The following is a 25,517-nucleotide window of genomic DNA, read 5'->3' as shown; positions in this document are numbered from 1 at the left end:
GGTATGGATAGGTAGGAGAGCATATTGCACCTTTTTATAGGGTGTAGAACTGGCCTTTTAACCCCAGTGTTCTTCAAGGCACTGTAGCTGCATCAGGCACAGTGCCCTGGGAAGATTCTGTTTGGACAGTCAGTACACTTCTGCAGACTGTGGCATAAAGCCACAATTTAGTCCTCTATCTTTAGCAAAATCTTATCCTGTACTGGATATAATTTGATCTTCCAAATTAAAATAACTGCCTCATAATTTCCAGGGGGAATTGAGGGGGCAGTTTTCCAATGGCTATTATTATACACTAATATTCTAAATATTTATTAATATATATTAATGTTAAATAGTAAACTTCTTGGTGTCATCTCTGTTTCTTTTTGTGACAGGATGTCAGCTTCTAGGGCACTGAACAGAGGTGCCGGGCTCTTTTCCTAAGTATGCCCGGCTGCCACACCAGCTGGATATCATTAGCTCCAGCCCAGGTGTGTAAAAGGGGTTTATATGCATCTCTGATTAGGCAAGGCCAGACCCAAGGAATAGCTAGCTCAGAAGGAATCTCAGGATAGCTTGTGTTTTTTGTTTTGTTGTTAAGAATAAATGAAAGGATGTGTACATTTTTGGACGCTAACCCAGTGTGTATGTGCTGTGTTGAAAACAGGATAAGAATGCTGCCCATTCACAGTCCTTGTATGCTTACAAAGCTCTGTGCATACGAATGGCACTCAATATATAATATGGCTCAGTTGAATATGATTATTATTGTCTCTCTTTCTTTTGTTCTTCCTTTGACTGTAGCATACCATTCAAATATATGGAGAGGAATAGATGCTCTATGTGCACAAGAATAGAGAGATGGGCTTTTAAATGAGTTGTGGGAGCACTTGATGTACTCAGCATTTATGCTTGTATCTTTTCTTGAGAATGCATTGCTTCACTTTTTTGAACTGTGCCCTTGAAACATATTTTAATTTAAATATGGTCCTCTTTGACAGTTAAATTCAAAAAATGCAGATGAGACAGTCCTGATAATTGTCTTTTAAAATTGAGCCTGTTTATTGTATATCAGTTGGCCAGCTTGAACACTGGTCCTTGTTTGGGGTGGTTCTTAGCTGTACTACCCGCAGGAGATGCTCTGGAAGAAACTGCAGTTTTGGTGTGGCTGGTTCACCTCTTCCCCACACTTTTTGGGTGATATGTGCTTGAAAGGGATTGGGGGTATTGGTGTCTGGAAGGAGCAGGGGGCTAGGTAGGGGAGAGAGTACACTGACTGTATTTCCTTCCCCTGAGCTCAGAACTAAAAATAAGCTCCCGGGGGCCTTGGTTCTATATCAGACCCAAAGGCTTATGCAGATCTAAGTCCCAAAAATTTGAGCCCCAACAATTTTTATGAGAAGCAAGAGTAAGATTTACAGTTTGCATCAATCTCTAATTTAAAGTATAGTGTGTGTGTTAGGCTATCATTTTCAAATCTAGGACAGTACACCTTTCTTAGGTTTATATAATTATTATCTTCCCTTCATTGATTGAGGTCTGGAAAAGATGACAGCTAATCAAGCCATAGATAGTTCCTGCAAAAGATGGCATATGATTTAGAAAACTAATGATGGGTAGGTCCAGAGCGGTTAGTGCAGTGTGGAGAGCTGCATCTTATATTGTAATTTATGAGTTTACAGGTCTCATACTAATCCCCATCTGTATGCTGCGTAATTGGCAATATTTACTCAAGAGATCCATGACAAGAATAGCAAGAGATGAGGTGAATTGACAGAACTGTCAGGGAAGCTTGCCCTGTACCTGTCTGCGTTATGCCTGGCTCAGTCCATTGTTGTTAGTCTTTCATCTTAATGAGCAACATCTACACAATTTCATTTGAAGGAACTAATTAAATGAACGAATATTACTGTGCACTTTGTGACAATGTGAATTCATCAAATGTGGTTTGAGGTTTTCTAGGAGTTAATATTAAGAAGGTAAGAATGAGATTTCTATCTTGATCAGAGATTGGGATAGTATCTTTAAATCTTGGACAAAATATTTGAGAAAATAGGATTTTTCCTTGACAAAATGTTTTCAGGAATACTGGGCTACATAAAGAATGGATTTTTGTTAAAGTATTAAATACTGTACATTATATCACTTGATAAATAGGTTCAGCATCCTCACATCTTGTACCTTGAATGTATTTTATTTATGTAGTATTGAATGATCATTTGATGTTGCTGTTGTTCAGTAGGGAAATACTCTTGATATAATGTCCTGTAAGCGGCAGGTTTTTTCCTTGTTTAATATTTGTCTTTATTGTAGGTTGATATACGGGCTCCTTGCTGATTGTTCTTCTATCTCATAAAGATTGATTCTCTTGTAATTCATTATTTTTCTTACTTTCCATATGTTCCTTAATTTATCCTTTGTATGAGGGAGCAGCACTAAAAGTCCATAAATGAAAAGATACTTTATCTAATTTAAAAACTGATAGTGGATTACCAATTTCTAAGATATCTTAGATCTATCATACTCTTTAGTCTTGATTTGGGACATGACCGTAGTTGGCTGCACTAGAACTAGACAACTCTAATGTGGATTTCATCATGTTGGTTAAAGTTTGTTCTTTGATAGATTCTGAGTTTTTAATTTAAGTTGTGTTTGACAAATATGGATCTGACCCATTATGAAAAATGAAAAGTTTGAGATTAATGAACAAGCCTGAACGATCTTGAAAATATGTATTAATCTGATTTGTGCAAGATGTGTGGCTTCAATAAAAAGCTACACTATATAGAGTAACTAAATCCACTCACTTCTCTTTGACCCACAGTAAGCAGGAAACTTTCCCAGGCGAGTGTCATCAACTTCTACAAAGTCTAAGCTTTCATTTAAAAAGAAAATTAAATCTCTAGCCTTTATGGTTGATAACCTTCCAAATGCAATCCAAGTATGAACCAAAGTGGTGCTGTCTTCCTGAGTCTCAGACAGTTTCATTGTCTCTCTAGGCAGCAGCAGAGTCACAACTGAGCAGAATCTAGTCAGGTTTCATTGCTGCTATTGGGAACCTGTAAAATTTTGCTAGTTGCATTCTGCTGCTTCTTGCAAACTCCAAACCACATTGGCAGAGACTCATATAAGAACTGTTCACTGGAGAGGAGGATTCAAAAACAGTGGTTGATGAAGGAACAAAGAAAGACTCCTTCCAGCAACCAGAAAGGTTGAGGGATTTGGGGCTGAGAGCCTTGTCCTGTAGCAGCAGCAAATATTGCTTCTAACTTTTCCTAGGTTCTTGAAGTTGTTACACTTTCTACTCTGACTTGTGTGGAAAATGAAACGGTTGCTTTTGTGTCTAGCAAGGATAGCAACTGGCTTTTGGACTGCCTGAATGCGGCTGAAAATCATGTCTCTCAGCTTCCTGATCACCTCAGATCAAACTACTAATGGACAACGCATTCAAATTGAGGTTCAGCTTCAGGAATGCTCATCCATGCCCTTCTCCATGGTCCCAGCCTCTTTTTCCCTGGTATTACTTGTGTTGCTGTCATCAGCTAGGCGTATTTCTTTCTCCCCTCTGACTGACAACTTGATGTGATTGCTTTGCTTAACCCCTCCTATTTCCACCACATTGCCTTTGACTGGGTGGCTCAGTTCCATTGCTCTGCTCAGCTTCTCCTCCTTACGTTGGGATGTCAGCCCCCTCTCCTACACTTTCCCCTGTGATAGCTCAGTTCTCTTTGCTGCACTCTCACTCTGCCCACCCCTTGCTTCTGCCAGGCAGCTCAGTGTTTCTGTGCTTGATATCACTAAACTTGACCCTGTTGTCTGTGTCAGGTAGGTTGGAACCCTGACGTTTTATTTGCCCAGAAAATTTTCTTAAGTTTCTGAGCTATAAGGTTTTCCCATCCAGCATGCAAGTTACTTGATACTGAAAGAGGTTGAAGCCCATACTGTACTGTGCTTTCTGCATAAAACGTAAACCAACCGATGTGCTTTCTGCATGAAAGGTAAAACAACAAACAGTATGTCTGTCATTTTGCCATTGATTAAAGACGATGTGTTGTTTTCCTAGATCATTTCTAAACTGGCTTTTTAAACTGCACTGAATTTTCTTCCTTTTAGAGAATATAAGTAAACCAGGGTTTCTTAGTAAAAAAGATAAATTTATGTATTTAAACAGTTTTAAAAAAATTTAGGCTGCCCTCCAAAGTTAGCTTTATTCTTGGTTTTTTTTTTTGTTTTAATTTCTGAGATGAACATTTTGTGCTTTTAAGAAACTTGAGATTAACTTCTGTAGTTGTTTTCTAGAACAGCTAAGATGTACACTAAGGTTTGCAGTATAAGATTCCATTATTTTTATTCTGTGTTATTCAGGTTAGACAGTCTCCAAGTTAGTTGCTGTCTCCAAGTTATGCTTTCATAGATTCCAAGGCCAGAAGGGACCATTGTGATCATCTAGTCTGACCTCCAATATAAGACAGGCCATAGAACTTCCCTACAATAATTCCTAGAGCAGATCTTTTAGAAAAACATCCACCCTTGATTTACAAATGGCCAGTGATGGAGAATCCATCACCTCCATTGGTATATTGTTCCAATGGTTAGTTACCCTCACTGGTAAAAATGTATGCCTTATTTCCAGTCTGAATTTGTCTAGCTTCAACTTCCAGCCAAATATCTTTCTCTGCTAGATTGAAGAGCCCATTATTCAATATTTGTTCACATGGAGATACTTATACTTTAAGTGTTACCCCTTAACATTTTCTTTGTTAAGATATATAGCTATAGTTCTTTGAATCTCTCACTATAAGGCATGTTTTCTAATCCTTTAATCATTCTCATGGCTCTTCTCTGAACCCTCTTCTGTTTATCAACAACCTTCTTGAATTGTGTGCACCAGAACTGGACATAGTATTCCAGCAGTGGTCGCAGATGTAAAATAACCTCTCTACTCCTACTCAAGATTCCCCTGTTAATGAATCCAAGGACCGCATTAGCGCTTTTGGCCACAGCATCATGATCATGTGATGGATGGTGGATAATCAGCTCATGTTCAGCTGATTATCCACCATAACCTCCAAATCTTTTTCAGAGTCACTGCTTCCCAGGATAGAGTCCTCTACCTTGAAGTATGGCCTACAATCTTTGTTCCCAGATGTATACATTTACATTTAGCATTATTAAAACGCATATTATTTGCTTATGCTACATTTACCAAGCAATCCAAATGTCTCTGAATCAGTGACCCATCTTCTTCATTATTTACCATTCCTCCAATTTGTGTCATCTGCAGACTTTCAGTGATTTTATATTTTCTTCCAAATCATTGATTAAAAATGTTGAGTACCGTAGGGCCAAGAATCAATCCTTGCCATTTAATGTGTGCTATGTTAATTTGATATCATTCTACTTTTTTTATCAAAATGTTCTGCAATACCAAGTCAAACACCTTAAAGACGTCTAAGTCAACATTATAACCTTTATCAACCAAACTTGTAATCTCATCAAAAAAAGTTATCGAGTTAGTTTGACAGTATCTATTTTCCATAAATTCATGTTAGTTTGCATTAATTAAATTACCCTCCTTTGATTCTGTATTAATCGAGTCCCATATCACCACGCCACTATCTTGCCTGGGATCAGTGTCAGACAGACAGACATGTAATTACCCTGGTCGGCCTGTTTACGTGTTTTAAAAATTGGTACAACATTAGCTTTCTGGAACTTTCCCAGTGCTTCAAGGCTTATTGAAAATCAACATTAATGGTCCAGTGAGCTCCCCAGCCAGCTCTTTTAAAACTCTTGGATGCACGTTATCTAAACTTGATGAGTTAAAAATGTCTAACTTTAGTAGCCTCTGTTTAACATTCTCCAGAGATACTAGTGGAATGGAAATAGTATTATCACCATATGATGAGACTATATCATCTGTTTTTCCCCCAAATACAAACAGAAATATTTATTGAATTTTTCTGCATTATTATTGATAATTCTGCCATTTCTATCTACTAATGGACCCATACCATTGTCGGGATTCTTTTTGTTCCTAATGTATTTTAAAAACTCCTTATTGTCCTTAACTCTGCTGGTTATAGATTTCCCCTTGTGTCCCTTTGCTTCCCTTATCCTTTTTCTACAATTCCTAATTTCTGATTTATATTCATTATTATCAGCTTCCCCTTTCTTTAATTTGTTATATATCATTTTTATAGCTGCTTTCACTTCCTCTCTAAACCAGATTGTTTTTTTTTTAACCAGCACGGCCTTCTTCCTCAATTGTGGGACTGTAGCTTTTAGGGCATCTGGTAAGGTGTTCTTTAAATTATTCCCAATTATCTTTCACATTTTTCTGATTACATTTTCCTCCCAGATGATCTGGCTGGTAATTGTTTTCAGCTATGTGAAATTGGCCCTATTCAAGCACCAAGTGTGTGTGTGTGTATATATATATATATATATTACTGCTCTGGACTTTATGCTGTTACACTTCATAACTGTGATAAAATCAAGATCACCTGTACCTAAATTACCATTAATTTTTTGGTTCTGTGATCAGTTCATCTTTATGTGTGAAAACGAGGTCTAATACAGAATTTCCCCATGTGGGATACAACACTTTTTGAGTTAGGAGATTGTCATCTGTAATGTTTGGACATTCCAAGGATATTTTAGTACTAGCAGCATCAGACTTCTAACATATGTCGCTCAAATTGAAGTTCCCCATGATCATGAATCTTTTTTTCATACACATTGTAGAGAGGTGCATAAAAAGATGATCATTCTGTTCCCGAGTGTGATGTGGTGATCTGTAGCAGACACACATACCCCATCTTGTGCTATATCTGTTAGGTCATTGATTCATAAGGATTCAAAATAATTTTTTCCAAGTTATCAGTAACTTGGAAACAGGTAATGCCATTTATGACATAGACTGCCGCTCCCCCTTTTGCCCACGCAATCATTCCTAAATAGATTATAACCATTGATTTTAATGTTCCAGTCATGCTAATCATTCCATCAGGTTTCAGTAATACCAACTTTGAGGCATATGTAGGTGTAAAGGGACTGAAATTTTGTTGTCACAAAAAAATTGTGATTTTTAAATCTGTTTAAATTTTCCTGTCTACTTTTAAAATCCAACTTCTTAATCAAAATTGAATTATTAGTGAAAGTTAAATAATATAGTTTTAAATAATGTCATATGTAGTACATGGATCCTTAGGTGTCTTTAGTAACTGGTTAGTTTTCTTTTAAACCTTAGAATTTTATCTTGGATTCTTTATAACTTTAATTAGATTCTAGATAATTACTGTATTTTCAAAATATTAAAACAGATAAATAGGGTGGAAATTTCTATTTTTTTAAATTGATTTCTAGGACTTTGGGGCGGGGGGAAGGTAATGCAACATTTCTTTGTAAAGTAGAAATACTGTGTGATAACTGTACTCGAAAATGTATAAAACATACATGAAGAAATGGTCCTAACTTCAAAGAATTTACAGTCCAACAGCTGTTGATGAGATTTGATTTGGGCAACTTCTATTTTAATAATAGTGTTCACTACATGAAGAGCTATAAAGCCGTAAACTTCCCAAATCAGAAGTGTGTGAAACCGAAATCTCTGTTTGCAAAGACAGAATTAATACTTCTAGGCTCTACTAGGTTATGATAAGGCTGGTAAGTCAGTTTATAAAATGCATTTACATGTGGATGAGTGGCATTTTAAAAGGGTGTGAAAATCTTTTCCACCTTTGAAAACAATAGAAAATTTAAAAAATGGCTACCAATCTGATCCTTATAACCAAATGTCCCACTCATTATAAATCAAAAGCAAATGCATCAGCCCCAAAGAGCTTTTGGATAGCAATGTTTATTCACAGAGTTGAATGATCACAGCAACTCACTGAACTGTGATAGGGTATGTTTATAAACACATAAAGAATTATACTAAACTGTAGTGGTGACAGCTGAGCTAATAGCTGAGGACATTGAAAGAAAATTTAAAATGTCTGCCCTAGAGAGAGAACGTGAGTGAGGTACTATCTTTTATTGGACCAATTTCTCTTAGTGAGAGAGCCAAGCTGCTTGTTTCTCAACCAAGAGAAGTTGGTCCAATAAACTATATTAACTCACCCGTCTTGTTTCTCAAAAATTCTTGGACTGAGATGGCAACAACACTGCATGCCCTAGAGAGAGAAAGAGATTTTAATTTTTTCACTAACAGAGATAAAATGCTATTTTGTGATGATACTCATCCAACTCTCTAAAGATGTCTGGCTGGAGAATTGCTATCTAAATTAATGATGGTTCTCTAGTCTTAATTCTTGATTGTTTTCTTTAAAACTTGTTATCTTTTGCTTCTTTAAGTTATTGGAACAGTTTGTTGTACTTTTTTTAGATATACCATAATAAAATTCTAAGAGAAAATCCTACATATTTTCATATCAGGTATGATAATTGCTTTTGCTATTGGTTTTGATAGCAGCTATGTGTGTATCTCAAAGTTAAGTATTATGATCTGAGTATCAGGATGGAGGGTTTTCACAGACCTTTTAAATAATTTCCTCTGTTTGGAGTTTTTGTGCACAAATGTATAATACTTTCAAAACATTGTTGAAACTGTATCCAAAAAACCTTAAGAGATTGCTGATGTAGATAATCACATGAATTGTTGTGCAGAGTTCAGTTTGTAAGCCTAGTGCTCGCTCAAGGCATTTCATACTTTGAATTTCTGCTTGAGGCATAAAACTGTAATGCTAAAAAGTCATTTTGAAAAATGTCTGTGATAGACAATGCAGTTCTAAACAAAGGGTGATAGAAAATCAAAATAACATGCTTCAGCAGACTCAAAAGTAAGCATCTAATATACTGTACATAAGTGGAAGAGCAAAATCAGTTGAGTGGTTCCTATTTTGCTTAAATCTTGTACCTCTTTGTACCTTCCCTTTGGAGCAACTCAGTTGTATCCCTTGCAATTTAGTTAGTTACTAAAAGCTAAATTTTCAGCATACTGCAGAATTTATCCCAAAGTGATTTAAACAGTGGATTTTTATTACTTAACCTGATTTTAAAATATCTTGTCCATAAGCTTTGTAGTTATACTAAGTGTGCGAGAATCTAGATGATAAGTGCTATATGATGTTAATGCTATGATGGAGGCAGACAACTGGAGTTAATATAGGAGCAAGTCTACTTTATTTTAATGTCTCACAGTAGCCTACAGACATGGGTTTGCAATGTATGTTACTTACATACGCAACCACTTCTAGGTTCCCTTGATCCCTCTTAGTGAAAGTTACAAATCTCCCAACTGTGTGGCACTCACTTCAGGGTGATAAGCACAGTATAAATGATATTTAGATACCATAGGGTATATAAAACGGTACATAAAGCTTCTGTCTTTTAATGTGTGTTAGCAGTGAGCTGCATGCAACTACACTACATTAGACTACACTTATGATTTTATTGTGATTTCTGTGATATTTAGTGATAAATCTTGACTTTAGGTGTTTCAGCTTGAAAAAAACACACCAGAGTCTGAGGGTCTCCACTTTCATTATTTAAAAAATAGTAAGTTTCCAAGCTTTCAGAGTTGCAGAGGAAGGCTTGAAAATGTGACCCAAGTGTACTGCTAAGTCTCAAAAACCAAAAGGCAAATAAAAAGAACCCAACGTTTATTATTTTTAAAAATCTCATTTTGGCAGCACAAACGTGTGATATTTGTGAATACTTGGGTTTGGCAATACTGCTGTTTCTCAGCTAAAGATACTGTATGTGTAGTGTACAGCATAGGTGCACACAGCTGTAATATTACACATAAGGTATTGTAGAAAACAACTCCAGCTCTTCCCCTGGTGGCCAGCACTTTGGAGAAAGCTACAGAAAAGCAATCTAGAGCCAGAAAAGGATGATTATCAATGTAGCTTCCATACATGCTGTTTTTAGCATTCAACGTTCTAAAGTACACCTCTACTTCAATATAACGTTGTCCTCGGGAGCCAAAAAATCTTACCGCATTATAGGTGAAACCACGTTATATCGAACTTGCTTTGATCCACTGGAGTGCGCAGCCCCGCCCCCCTCCTCCCCCGGAGCGCTGCTTTACCGCGTTATATCCGAATTCATGTTATATCGGGGTAGAGGTGTATTAGTCTGATGAATAGGAAGGGTTGTTCCTCTGAATACAGAAATTAAGCATGGAACATTAAAATGGGGGCTCTACCCTGAGAAGTTATATTGTAAAAATGCCATAAATTGGGTCCCCTGTTAATTGTGCCTCAGTGTTTTGTCTGTCAATAAAAATATGTTTATTTTAACTGCCAGTCCTGCAAACTCAGCTTGGGCTTTGACAGTCAAGCCAGGGTTCTTTCTATCTCACATAATAAAAGTTCAGTGAGGTAAATTAGGTCCTTGTTTACACCTATGCAACCCCATGTTTTCAAATTATGCCTTCAGTGACACCAGTGTTTCAAACCCATCAAAGTCAATGGCTATGTCTACATTTCCCCCCCCCCCCCTAAGATTTCCCACCAGTGCTGGTGCAGCTCCACTGATTATCATGTGGGAATGCCAGTGTAGACAGAGCTCCAAGTGGCCATTGGTATCTCATGCAGCACACTGTCTGACCCTGCTCAGAGCAGGACTACATGATACAGTGCTAAAATGCTAGCAGTTGTTGGCGTCTTGCCTACACCGTGTTCCCAGCATTGCCGTGTTCCCAGCATTTGCTACTGGTGGTAGCAAATGTGGAAAATCTGAAAAGAAAAAATCCTTGTGCAGCCAAGACCAATGTGACTACTTCTGTGAGTAAGGTGAGCAGGATTTGGCACTAGGTTTGGACATTAGAGAAAAAGATAAACAGGCTGACCTTTAACCTCTTAGACTCAGGTTCAAATCTGGTCTTTAATATTGGTAGAAATGAGTATAGAGTCCTCAGTGGACCACACTCTGTAAAATAAAAACAGACTCTGCTCAACAGAAGTAAAGGAATTAACTATAATAGCGAGATGGAGAGAAAGGAAGAGTGTCTGTTACTTGAGGCCACTAACAACATAAAACAATCTGAGGCATGCACTGGTTAAATCTTAGAAAGTGCTATAGGCAACCCACTGTTGCAATTGCCATAGAAAATTATTGTTGTTAGCCATTCTGTTGATAGTTCATATTGTAAGAATTGCTAGCAGATGGGAAAATAGATGACTCAGAATACAGTATTAGCAAGCCATATTTTTTCAATCAAAGGCCTTTAATAAGGCATGTAGCATCTGTAAGATTCATTTAAACAGTTGCTAGGAAGTATGTGTTTTTTCAAGTAAACATAGCAAACTTTATACAGATTATTTTTTATTTGAATATCTATTTTATTAACAATTTAAACCCTGAAAAAGCATTTTCTTGTTTTCATCTCACCAGTGTAACAGCAGTGTCCCATCATTTAATTTGATGGACTGAAAGGTTGCTCCCATAACTCACGCAATATGAAAGCTATTAATAAAATCTAATTTTAGCATATTGAAAACATCACAGGTCTAGAGCTTTTATTTACCTGTTAGTTGTCAAGGGTGGCTTAAGACTGTAGTGGGCTGCATCCCCCAAAACTGTGGCTTTCATCCCCTGAAAAGTTTGGATGCCCTCGATATATACTGGCCAGTGGAATCAAGTGACCCCTCTCCCCCCAGTTCCTGTCTCCCAGGCCCCCTCACTATCAATCATGGCATGATGTGACCTGCTGAGGGGCACCATACAGCCAGGGTGCACCTCCTCACGTCTGGGTCTTGTGCCAGAAACTGCTGACAAGCCAGCAGCCAAGATCCGCACACTGAAATGCTTGCTGCTTACTGATTCTGAAAATGGGACCTAGGTGCCACTTTACTGCTCTCTCTTACTGCTTTTATTTCAAGAGAGTTCTAATACCTGTGGGAAGAAGGTATATCTATTTGCACACTTCCCATTTTGGCCTGAACTACTCCAGGTGGCTTTTGTCCAGGACTGCAAACACCTGGGACTGCATTCCAGAACATGCAATAGTTTAGGTCAATCTGGCAGCTTACCTTCACCCAGCCAAAGAGGGAAGAATTACTCACTGAAAAGAGCTCTCATTCTGCTTCGTTGAAAAAAACATTGACCCAGTTGAAGCTGGTTCTGGTGGGACCCAAGACATTATATTAGAACAGTGATAAATGATGTTTGTTTCACTTTCCTTGAGAGTTTGATCCAATCACACAAATGGAAGCCCTGGAAGTTCTGAGGGATGTCTGGGGTCACTATGTGAAGAGAGAGATCCCACTTCCTTATGGCTGGTGAAGAATGGCTGGGCCCATTAATGACCAAGAAAATCAATGTTTTCTACAGAGAAGACAATCTTCTGACCTTGCTGAAGTGTGCCATAGTCCAAGGCACATGACACCAACACTTGATGCCCATGATTTTGCCAACTACTATCCAGTGTCGAGACTCTTTTTTTCTGGCCAAAATCATTGAGAAGACAGTAGCAACCAAAATCAACACCACTGTCTTCTATCAACATATTAGACCCTTAACAATCTGGTTTATTGTGGAATATAGCAAGGAGAATACTTTGGTAACAATTATGGATAATCTTTTTGGTCACACTGTTGGATTTCTCGTGCGCCTTTGCTGAGATGTTGCTTCCTCACAAGACCTAGCAGGAGTGGATAGTGCAGTACTAAAGTAGCTTCACTTATTTTTTTCAGGTGGATCCCAGCTATTCATAATGAGCAATTGCTCCTCTTCCCCAAGACCAAATATGTTGAATCCTGCAAAGTTCAGTCCTATCTCTTCACAAATATATATATTAAAAAAAAATGACTTGTGGAAGTCATAAGACACTGCAGGCCAGTGACCACACAACTTTACATTTCCGTAACAGACATGGTTCTTGCTGTCAGACAGTTGAACTAGTGCCTGAAAAGACGCAAAACCTGGATGAAAAGCAGCAGGCTCTAGATTAATCCATGTAAAACAGGTGATGTTGCTAATAGGAGAAGAACACTATGAGGAGCTGATCTCACCCTCTATTGAGGATTTCCATACTCCAGAAATCACACTACTGCACAGTCCTGGGCTTATATTGGACTCATCACTGCTCCTGTAAATACAGATAGCAACAGTGGTTAGAAATGCCTTCAGCTACAAGGAGATTGTACCTGTTTCTGTCTGAAGAACTACCAAGTGTGGTCCAGGCTCTCATAATCCCCAGGTTATATTACTGATGCTCCTCCTGTGGTTGAATGTGAAGGCCTTAAGGAAATGCCAGCTTGTCCAATGCCATACAGCCTATCTCTGTAGCTTTGGGTAATTGGATACTTACCTGATCCCCAAATCTTTTGAGACCCTGATAATAAGGATATCCACATAAAAAATAACATACAGGACAAGTTAACAGAATGCATGAACAACCCTTGGGTGGCTGGAGGCCTGTCCCTGAACATTTTTTTTTTAAGTGATGGGGGTGATTTTGACAAAAACCCAGAATTTGGTTATTTTTTCCCTTCAGTGACCCTTAGAAATTCCTTGGCTTGGCGAACGATTAGTCCTTGTCTCTTGGCAGATGTAATGTTTAGAGAGAAGGGCTTCAGACTCTGGTGTGGCACCTAAAGAAGGTTGAAGTTCCATGCTAGCATCATCCTGCAAGGAAGGATGGTCAAGCCTGGGATTCGAGATACTCTGTTCTGCTGCAGATTTCCTGCGTGACCTTGCATGAAGATCCCCTGTATTGTTGTGGTATGTGAGGATCTTTATTTTGAAGCTTTAGCTAAATAACTATGGAAGAATACCCAAGTTGCGCTTGTTCAGGGCTTTAGAAAAGCTCTTTTGTATTTGAATTGGTATCTTTTCAAATCTGCTCAAGGCCTTCCTACCTCCTGTGTTTAATTTCAGAATCCAATGCAATTATTAATAAAATAGACTGTTTGTTTGTTCTATCATTTTATGCCACACATTGTACCAATTTTCATCAAAATGTTGGCTCCTGTTGTAATTTGATCATGCCCAAACCTTTCTGACACATGAATGTTACAAATAATATTTGAAGGTCTCTTTTTTCAAGCTCTTCAATTGTTCCAAATATCAAAAAAACAAAACCAGAGCCTTTTCTCCCATGAGACCCTGCTAGTCCAGTAGTTGATCCACTGCGTTCTCTTGACAGTAAGTACAGAGGGAGTCACAGAATGGTTAGCATTTGGGGTTTCCAGTAGAATCTACTCTGCCTGGATCCCTCTCAAATGTTCTGCCTCTATGTGGGCAGTAAACGTACACAGGCTTTCTTGGAGCCTATCACAAACAAGTTGGGAGACCAAGGCAGATGCAAGCAAATTTGCAGCCCTCTGCAAAGTAATTTAATTAGCCACCTGTCTGCAAAGCCCAAGATTCAGTGTGCCACCTTTCCCCCCCTTCTCTACTCCAAACTCCTATGACATATTGGCTGGGGGGAATATATGGGATGCGGCCAGAGCTGTCTTTCCCAGAGATGAAGCAGTTTAAAGATACTGTCAAATTAGTGGTACCAAGGTTAAAACAACCTTTCTCATGTCTAGAAACTAACCTACTATCCTCCTGTCCCAGTCCATCCCATTAACATGAGAGCCTGGCATAAATTGGACATCAGAAAGCAATAAGAATTTAAAAGCAAACCAAATGTTTTGTACAAATGCCCTTCGTGTGGCTCATCCAATCCACTATCAGGGGAAGAAGATTCTCTAGAGTTCCATTGCAAAGTGCGTAACACTGCTTATTGGAAGCCTACAAAGTAAAAGATCTTCCTTCTGCACAATAAAACTTAATGTACATTCAGTGCAATCTAGAGCTGAATTGTGGGTGGAAAAGCCATATGCCCTAGTGGAAAAAATAGATAGAAATGTCCTGGTCCACAATGCACACTTTCACTAAATGCTCTGGGCTAGGGCTAGATACTCCACTCAGCTCAGGATGAAGGGGAGTGTTTAGGGAACTGTTTATGGCTCTGTGACTCTTTGCTGGCCAGCCCCACCCTGTCTTAAAGCAGTCTAAGGGACCTTATACCATGAGAAGATTGGTGTAGCATAGCTCCCCTCCACCAGGCTCTGATTCTGACACCTCCTTCCACCAGCATGCCCCCTATGCCAGGGAGGGGAGGAAGCTGGTGTAGGAACTGGTGTCAGTTGCATTACATCAAAGACGATTGCTTTCCACAAGGAGAATTCTTTACAGCCAAAATCTGGCTACTTTGCACCAAAAGGAACAGAGCAAAATGGCCTGAACAGAGCCAAGAATCTGGCCCTGGCCCTCTAATTTTTTTGTTTGTTTGCTTTTTTGTTTTTGTTTTTGGCAGTAATGTGCCTTGAGAGTGTTTCATGCTGTAGAATAGATTATTTAATATAATCTCACCATGGAGACCTCTTTCCTTCATTCCCTCCCCATTGCTTTTCTGAATGGTTAGCGACTTTCCCTGTGGCTATTGGAGTAGCCATATAGGAGAAAAGAAAAAATATCCTACATGCTAATTTTTCTTCTTAAAGACTACATGTCTACAAGTCCACATCTTCCCTATTAGAAGTGTGTGTGTGCGTGTGTGTACACACACACACGATACATTTCTAATGTTGCAAGTTGTACTAATTTGGACTGCTGTTTACCACAGTCAAATGATAAACTAATTAGCATTCCGGAGTGTTACAGCAGGGGGGTGAATGCTTTACCAGAATCCCCATTCACAGAGAGTTAGCAGCAAGAGGATTCAGTCCATCAGTTGCTGGATTGTGGACAGACAATCCTGGAAAAGAAAAAATAGTTTTACTGGGATTGGTGGGAAATAGGGTTGCCAACTTTCTAATCGCACTAAACTGAACACCCTTGCCCTGCCCCCTTCCCTGCCCCTTCCCTGAGGCCCTGCCCCTGTCCCACCGCTTCTCCAAGGCCTCGCCACCCACTCAATCCATCCCCACTCCCTCTGTCACTTGCCCTCTCCCATCCTCACTTACTTTCACTGGGCTGGGGCAGGGTTTGAGGTGTGGGAGGGGATGAGGGCTCTGGCTGGGGGTGTGGGCTCTGGTGTGGGGCCAGGGATGAGGGGTTTGGGGTGCAGGAGAGGTCTCGGGGTGGGCAAGAGGTTGGGGTGTGAGAGGCAGGGTGGGCTCGGGGCCTCAGGGCTGGGGCAAGGAGTTGGGGTGCAGGAGAGTGTTCAGGCTGTGGGCTCCAGCCAGACAGCACTTACCTCAGGCGGTTCCCAGTCAACGGTGCAGCGGGGCTAAGGCAGGCTCCCTGCCTGCCCCGGCTCCATGCGGCTCCCGCAAGCGTCTGCCCCGGCTCCTAGGCACAGTGGCAGCCAGGCGGCTCTGTGCAGTGCGCGCTGCTCGCACCCAGAGGCACTGCCCCTGTAATTCCCATTGGCCATGGTTCCTGGCCAATGGGAGCTGTGGAGTTGGCACTGGGGGTGGGGACAGTACACAGAGCCTCCCTGGCCGCCCCAGCGCCTAGGAGTCGGACATGGCGGCCACTTTCAGGAGCTGCGCAGAGTCAGGGCAGGGAAGGAGTCTGCTTTAGCCCTGCTGCACCACCGACCGGACTTTTAACAGCCCGGTCAGTGATGGTGACCGGAGCCGGCAGGGTCCCTTTTCAGCTGGGCGTTCCGGCGAAAACCGGATGCCTGGCAACCCTAGTGGGAAATGAGCAATCTATTGTCCTCAGATTTAAGAAGCTAGACAAGCCTGTCTTGATTACTGAGCTCCTAGAGCTTATCAGCATTTTAAAAGCTATCAAAATGTAATTTAAAGGCTTTTTAGTTTCCGATGGCCTTCATGGCTCAATGCGTAAGAACTCCTTTCTCTTCCTGCTGATGTTGGTAGCCCTAGGAGATTCTCAACAGCAAACTACATGGTAAATTATTTATGGCGATTTAAATTGTGAGCTGTTTGCAGTTAGAACTAAACTAAGAGCATCCACCTCCATTGCTTTTAGAGTTGGAATCGAAAGGAAATATTTCCTGTTTAACTACATTTTAATTAGTATCTTGCAAAATTTAAGTCTTTTCCATTCAGAGTTGTCCCCTCTTGTAACAGTAGTGCAAAATTAGAATGGTTTCAATTTCTTGGAGTTTTTTCACTGTAAAGTAATTGCTCAAGGAATTTTTGTTATCGGGTAGAGCAATACACTGCTTAATCACACAGGACTCTATTCAACAGAAAACAGGATTTCTGCCTAATCCTGTATAAATAATGTTGATGGTAATCTTGATAGAAGAGCCTTTTTCTGCCTCCGTCAGTTGATCTCTAGACTTTGCTGATCATTCAGTTTGCTTTTTACCCAAACAGAGGGAAATTTCATGAACTGTTTCCCATCATTTTAAAAAAAGGGAAGCAAAATAAAACTATGTAAACTGAATTACTTTTGAATAAAATGAGGTTGAAAGACCTCTGTGAGACATCAATGATGTGTTAAAAATAACATAATGTGCAGCATACTTCATTTTGTGGGATGTCACTCATTTTAATCCCACAGTTACTTATATTCCACACAATGTAGGTGTTCCCTTACTTTCATTGTTGAAAATTGCTTGCATCAGATATAATGAACCAGGTTACTGAGACAATAGAAAGTTAGTTACCCTAAAGGAACAAATCCCAAAGCATTTTAAGTTTCCTGCATGGCTAATTTTTTATGTACCACACTTAGCAGCTTTGTCCCATGTCATATCACATGTTTGGGCCTTGGCAGGTTGTTAGGTATGCTATGTAGTATCTTTAGTATAGGTGGAAGCCAAGAAGTAATTATCTTTGAGTTAACCAAGGAAGCTTATATAAAGGTCAGAATGATAGTTGTATGCAGTGTTGTTGTAGCCGTGTCGGTCCTAGGATGTTAGAGAGACAAGATGGGTGAGGTAATAAAAAAAAGGTACACCCTACAGGCAAGAAATTATACTTGGATCCCATGATGTAGTTCCTTCACTTCTCCATGGATCTCCAAAGCTCTCCAACCTCTCACAAATGAGTTTCAAAAAGAAGAGTTAAGGAGAATTTAGAAAAATAGGAACTCCCTGTGCCCCCTTAGCTCCTGCAATTCTTCGGAGTCAGTTGCATACGTGCCTATTAGGACCATAAACCCTCTACATTGTACCCTAGATCCCTTTACATTGAACACCCATCCCAATCTTGCTCCCTAAAGAATGTCCCCACTCACATGATTTTTAAGATGCTACTTCCATTTAACAGTTGACAAAAACAATAAAACAGAAGCTTCTTCTCTCTTTCCCCCTAAATTAATGGGTGTCTTGGTGGCCTGGCAATAGTGACCGCTTCCCCCCAACCCCTTTCTGGGAGTAGGGCAGGGCAACTTATCCAACTAGAATTTACTTAATCGCTTAGGGGCCACTCCTTCCCTCAGTGGAAGCCCAAGTAGCAAGATGTGCAACTGGGAAAAGAATCCTCGCCAACAGGCTGCAGAGCACATTTGGGGTGCTCTGTGGCCAGCTGCAGCCTTGGATTTTCATAGTTGAAGATCTATTGGCCCCAAATGACTCCTTTGGTTAGAGCTTGGTTCGAGGCACACTGGAGTGTGCACCCTGGCTTGGGGCTACAGGTATCCTCCACCTGCCTCTTTCTGAAGAAATGGCAGAACTATACCTGTTCTGCTATCACAGGACCCTTTGTCCCTGTGGAGGTGTGGGAAGGAGGGGTAGGATTTACCCTAATCAGTAACTCTTCCGTAATGTCTCATTTTCACAGAAACTTTAATGCTAGAATTGTCTTGCATGACATACTGCTTGTTTTGCTCTGATTTTTGTTTATGGTTTTTTATTAGTTCCTGCTTCAGTTCTCTCTATGTCTAATTAAAGTTCTGACACTCCATTTTTCTTTACTATCATGTGTGATATAGTGTATTACTACTAGTCATAACATAGGGAGATGGACTGTATATAGCAATAGCAGTGTTGTTAATTTGTATGCTTCAGATGCTGATAGAGTGATCAAAAGTAATATTTTATTCCCCAAGGAAAATAGATTAGACTGTATTGATGGAAAATTGCCCAGGATTCATGAACTCAATATTGACTAATAAACAGGTTGATTCAGGAAATGTGTTTTCATTTTTTTTTTCTGACCTAGGCAATTGTTAGGTGGTGTGTTTGTTCAGCATGTCAGAACATTTACTTACATTCAGACAAATTATAGACTGTCCCTTATTAGGATGGGGCTTTATGTAATTCATTAAATTCCTTCTGCCATCTGAACTGTGGTGATAATCTTCGCAACCAGTGAAGTGCAGTTGGCACAAAAAGGAATCTGACAGGAATGTGAAGAGCAGAAAGACATCTTGTTGCCTCAGGGCAATAAAAATGAACTTCACCATTATTTGTTTTCAGTTATGAAACTATGAACTATGGATTCTTTCCGGCAAGCAGAGGCATGGAAAGTAGTGCCTGCAATGCCCCACTGACTGGCAAGAATTCAGCTTTGGTTAGTCACACCAGTCAGGATGCAAATGAGTCGATTTCTTTGTAAATAGCCTCATTATTATTAATTTTTAAAGGACTCCTGAGCAATTAATGACCCGTTCAACCTTCTGAGAAAATGTTAATGTGATGCTTAGAAAGAAAAGAGGTTGGTTATAACGAACTCCTTCCCATGAATTCAGGATGTTGTTTCATGTATTATTTATACACTCTGTTGGCAGTTTGCCCTGTGTAGATATGGCAGTGATCCATTGAGGAATACAAGAGCCTTTTATCAGTAGGTACCTTTGACTGTCTGGCATAGTACTATTTGTGGATGTTGTCTATCTTAGTATTAGGGTTTCCACAGGAGACTGTAGCTCAACCAGTCGTTTTTGATTGGGTGTGGTAATTATCCTGGATGCCATCATATCCATAGAATTACATCCATAAATTGGCATGCATGCTTTTTACAATCTAACTGATTCAATACAAGGTATATGTCTATTTGCAGGGTATACAGAAACTGCTTTGTATCAGATGTAAATGGGAACATATGTACTTTCACGCTCCTACACTAGTTGCTATTTTCGATACTTTGTTTTCACTTTGCCAAGGTAAATTAAACTAATGATTCGTATTAACAGTTATCAATCTTTGTTTGTTGTTGGAAGCAATTTTATTAAACAGCTTTACTTTACTGTTTGTTGTTTACAGTTAAAAAACCTAAGTTTAGAAGAATTGCAAATGAGGTTAACGGCTTTGGACCCTATGATGGAACGAGAAATTGAAGAGCTTCGTCAAAGATACACAGCGAAGAGGCAGCCTATCCTGGATGCAATGGATGCAAAGAAACGAAGACAACAGAATTTCTGAATTTGTCTTACTCTCAAAGATAATGGTAGTAGTCAACATGGACACTTGTTAAATTGTAAATCGGAAGGAATTCTATAGTTATGAGAGGTGTTTTTAAAACTTTAAATTGTGCTAAAATAACCAAGCAAAATTGGATCAGTGAAAGAACATGTATATGGTGTTCAGCAAAGACGGTGGAACACAATTAAACTCTTCTGTGCATTTACCACACTTCTATTTTCAAATTTTTAATGTAATAGAAGTTTAATCTGTTTAGTGGTAACTGTGTTGTACAATGGGAGAGTGTTTAGGATACCTGGAATATTTTGAAGTGTTTCATGATTGTACAGCACTACAGGGCCTTATGTTGCAATATATTTTTCTCCCATTTAGTAGCATATTTATTATATACTCATAGGTGATTGTATTTATTTTTATGCCCATTTATTTTTTGAAACTTGGGGGGGAGGGGTTATTAGGATAGTTGTGGTGGAGAGCAGGGCCAGGTTAGTTTAAATTGAACGTGGGAATGTAATAAAAAAGAAACTCACTGCTATATTAAAGCCTTGATTCAGTGCAGCATTTATGCATGTGCTCAAGTTCCATTGACATTGATAAGTTAAGCATGTGCTTAAGTGCTGTCCTGAATCAGGGCCTATGGCTGTAAATGAGTGACACAGTTGCTACACTAGAGAACATTCATATAAGGGCCAATTCTGTCACATTGAGTGGTCTCCTACTATAGAAGGAAACAAGTGCCTACTTAGTTTTAATTTTTCTATAGTGAAGGAGAAGCAACAAGTACAGTCACACCTATGGTATATACTTCTAGTTGCTATTGCAATTCTTACATTCTGACCAGTTTCAAACATCATTCTGCACCATAGTTTTGTAATGAAGCAACAGTTACACTTTTTGGCCAGTGTTTTTTACCTGGTTGGTTTGTAGTAGGTTTTTGTTTGTTGTTGTTTTGTATTGTAGATGTGTAGCTATAAGGGACACTGATTTAAAAGCCAAAGAAAATCAATGGAAAACCTGTATTAATCTGTAATAAGCCTCCAAAAGAAGCAGAGCTTTGCAGTATTCCTCATCCTGCATTCATTGAACATTCAAAATTCCCACTGTCTTCTGTAAGAGTTTTGGGTGCATAAGGAATGCAGAACCAGGCTCTTGTTAATATCCGTGTCCATTTTTTGTCTCTGGTTCATGCATGTAAATATATGGTAGGTGAAATATATCACATTGCAATAAATACATCAGTCATTTGTATGAAAATGTGATCCACTTTCTGAACCATCGACTGTGGTCACTATTAATATTACTATTGCCACAATTTTTGCCTTTTGCCTAATTAACATTATTGTGGTATTCGGGTATTTCCCTAGAAGTCAGACATAATGATAATTACTTACAAAATGCAGCTATACAGATTTTAATGGTGCCCATGGTTACTGGCATCCTTCTGTTACATGTTTTCTGGAAGTTAGTAAACATCTCGCGTCTCTTGGCATTTACTGTAGTCAGATGTGGACCATTTATATTGAACCATGAGCCTTGGAAACCATGCATTATTTTTATACAGACTAACTAAACAAGGAAAAAATAGTTTTAAACTGATCAACATATGTCTGACCCTTCTGGGACCAATTCTTTTTCTGGAGTTGTATATGGCCATTGTTATCATTTTTGTTCTACTTGTATGTGTGTAATTCCAACCTGTAAATCATAAATTCAAATACATTTTAACTGTGGCAGTTAGAACAACTGACCTTCGTATATTCGTAATTTTTTTTAAATGTGAACTGCCTTTTGAAAAGAAGGAAGGAAATAACCCTTAAGAGAGATCCATAAAACATACAGTAAATCAAGATGCCCCAACATTGTGATTTTATTGCCTCACATCTAAACAAACAATGAAATGATGCATGGTAAAATCTAATACAGTTTATGAAAATGACAGCATAGACTTCTGAATATAGACCTGTTGTTTCAAATTAATTTCTAATTCTTTGCTTTATCTCTTCTTTAAATTCATTGATGTGTACGTACAAACGCAAAGATATAATATATGAAAAGAATATATGGAAAGCATAGATTCATCAAGAAGGAGAGAGCCTTATTTGCCCTTTCCCAATGTGCCTTATAGGCAATTAACGTCATTATCCAACTATAGCCTCTCTGCATCATTGCTAACTTTCTCTTCCCATATTTTCTCCCATTTGTCCCACCAAAAATATCATATGTTGGTTTTGTATGTGGTAGCATCATCGGATTACACACTGTGTTCAGACTTAGTGCCTTCTGGAAAATTTTCCAATTTAGTGCACACTGTGTGTAATACTTACCCAGAGGGGGCCCAGGTTAAAGGCCACTAGGCAGGCTAGAGCTTTTCTAATGACATCTGAAAGGCATGAGGGCATAAAGCGCATCCCTTCTCTATCTGCAATCTACCTGCAAGCCACACTTTCTCGCCAAATGAAGCAACCCAACTGAATTTTACACATACACAGGAAAAAAGCCAAAAGTCATGGTGAAAATTGGAAATGGAATAAGCCACCTGGGATGGTGAAGTTCATGGCTTCTGAGATATTATAACTTAGATGCAGGAATTTTCTCTGTCCAAACTTGATATCCCCCAACTAATATAAAATTCAATAACTCTGATGCCTGATGCAATGAGTGAAAAGCCTCTCAGACTTCAGGGGGAACTAGATCAGAACCTTAGTTATGTGCAAGAAGTAAAATCTAGAAATAGGTTTTATATTAGAGAGGGGTACTTTTATGTTTTTTTTCTCCTGTTTATTTACTAAATCATAGCATCCATTTTCATGATCACATTTATCTCCACTGAAGAATGAGCATTTTCTGTAAAGGAAATCAGGTAGCACGCTAAATAAGACATTGTAACATCAAGTGTTTCAGAAAATCCAGGAGAACTATTGACACATTAAGATTCAGTAAAATTTTAACCCAGCATTTTCTTTTTTTGCTTTCCATTTTGTATGTTTAAGTTTAGTACGTAAAAATCTCTGAAAAATAATTACTTATCACTAAACATCTGAATAAAAACTTATTTTTCGCTTATGGGTGTGGTGTTGTTCACTCCATCTCAAGCTAAATCATGTTAATACTAGTTATTGACATTCATTTAGTGTGCTTTAAGTTTCAAATTTCAAAACATTGCTTCCTTTAGTGCAAGGGGCCTGACTTTCAGAATTGCTGAGTACACCAAACTCCAATTGAAGTCAGTGGTACTCAGCACCTCTGAAAATAAGGTTTTGAAACCCTATCCAGCTCACGGTATCCATGCAGGCATGAGAAGCTGGATACTGGTGCAGGAGGTGGATAGTTTATATAGGACATAAATAGTAGATCAACCCAAGTCTCCCCTGTTTGGGAATTAAAGAGGTTCCCTGGGGGTGAAAGTTCACGTAGTTTCTCTCTTGCACTGTAGCTCCATATGCTAGACCTGTCTTGCTGCCTCTTCCCTACAGGGCTGTTGCAGTCTACAGGCATTACTAGATTGCTAGGGCTTGAGTAACCACACTACATGTGATCCCCTCCCTCTCCCCCCAGAAGAAGAAAGGGGCAGATCTTGAGCCAAACTTTGTTGTATCCCATCCCCCAGATACAGGAGGCTGGAGAGGTAATATTGAGAGATGCTACATGTCATAATTTCAGGGAACTGCACCTTTGCTCCCTGCCTCCCTCCTCCATGGTCTGCTCCAGGAATACTCTCTTGGGGCTCAGGCCTTTATCCGTCACCTTTCTCTAGACAGGGACCTGCGTCCCTCAATCTCCTGACCAGGGGTTAGCCTTGCTGCCCCCTTGCAATTGCACTGTGATTATCTCTATGCTAGCCTGACTAATGTCCAGCCCTACGCTTTTCTTTCTCTCCAGGAGCTGTGACCAATGTAAGCCAGTGCTTATAAGTGACCAAACAGTTCTTCCAGAGCATGGTACATTTATTTAAGGATAAAAACATGCAGAGAAAACAAAACAATAAAAAAATCTAAATGCATATTTAAATGTACCAGAAGTCACTCCTCAGGCTTTGGGGATCCTGGCAGGTTCAAGTCCTTCCAACCCTTCCTGATAGGGTTGCCAACTTTCTAATTCCAAACACCCTTGCCCTCCCCCTTCCCCAAGGCCCTGCCCGACTCACTCCATCCCCCCTTTCTCCATTACTCGCTCTACCCCACCCTCACTCGCGTGCTCATTTTCACCAGGCTGGGGCAGGGAGTTGGGGTACAGGAGGGTGTGAGGGCTCTGGATGGGGGGGCAGGCTCTGGGGTAGGGCTGGGGATGAGAGGTTTGGGATGCAAGAGGGGGCTCCGGGATGGGGGCAAGGGGTGAGGGCTCTGCAGTGAGGCCAGAAATGAGGTGTTCAGGGTACAGCAGGGGAAGGAGGCTGGGGTGTGGGAGGAGGTGAAGGCTGCAGCTGGGGGTGTGGGCTTGGGTGGGGCCAGGGAGGAGGGGTGCGAGTTCCAGGAGGGAGTTTTGGTGCAGGAGGGTGCTCAGAGCTGGGGCAGGGGGTTGGTGTGTGGGAGGGGGTGAGGGGTATGGGCTCCAGGCAATGCTGACCTAAGGTGGCTCCCAGGAAGTGGCGTCATGTCCCTCTGGCTCCTAGGTGGAGGCACAGCCAAGGTGCTCTGCACACTGCCCCTGCCCACAAGCACAGCCCCCACCACTTCCAATGGCAGTGATTCCCGTCCAATGGGAGCTGCAGAGCTGGCACTTGGTGAGGGGACAGCATATGGAGTGCCTGTGGCCGCCCCTCCGTCTAGCAGCTGGACATGCCAGCTGCTTCCTGGGAGCCACATGGAGCAGGGCAGGGAGACTTTTAATGGCCCGGTCAGCAGTGCTCACCAGAGCCGCCAGGGTCCCTTTTTGACCGGGTGTTTTGGTTGAAAATTGGACACCTGGCAACCTTACTTCCAGAGGGTTTGGCCTCTCCTTGGACATAGGATCATGTCCATTTGTTGAAACAAAATGGAGGCCCTTCTGTCAGGTTAAACTCAGCCTTTTGTACCAGAAGCCCTTTCACTGGTCTGTTTGGATCCTTTATACCAGTCTGAACCAGTATATGCAAACCACCCCTGGAGGAGGTACTTCCCTGCAGCTGTATACAGTCACACACACACACACACATACACACACACTAGTTCCTGGAAGAGCTGTGGTAATCGTCCTTCATGAAATAGGCTACAATCCCTATCCTGCAATGATACACATAATCTTTGTAAAGTTAATACAATGGTTCCCA

The 25,517-nt window shown here is 40.1% G+C and overlaps 1 protein-coding gene across 3 annotated transcripts in view; it reads left to right on the top strand.

The window, feature by feature from the left end:
* Nucleotides 1–23,335, top strand: part of STK3 (serine/threonine kinase 3) — a 280,022-nt gene extending 256,687 nt beyond the window's left edge. For 2 of the 3 annotated variants that reach the window (XM_034763361.1, XM_034763360.1), the window contains exon 11: nt 20,114–23,335. In XM_034763361.1, the coding sequence (XP_034619252.1) occupies nt 20,114–20,272 (159 nt within the window). In that variant the 3' untranslated portion in view covers nt 20,273–23,335. Of the gene's footprint in view, nt 1–19,910; nt 20,065–20,113 lie in introns of those variants that run through there. The other variant, XM_034763362.1, reaches the window with a different exon arrangement.
* The last annotated feature ends 2,182 nt before the right edge of the window (nt 23,336–25,517 follow it).

Source organism: Trachemys scripta, chromosome 2 (genome assembly GCF_013100865.1).
Source record: "Trachemys scripta elegans isolate TJP31775 chromosome 2, CAS_Tse_1.0, whole genome shotgun sequence".
Taxonomy (NCBI): domain Eukaryota; kingdom Metazoa; phylum Chordata; order Testudines; family Emydidae; genus Trachemys; species Trachemys scripta.
This window is presented reverse-complemented; position numbering and strand designations above follow the sequence as displayed.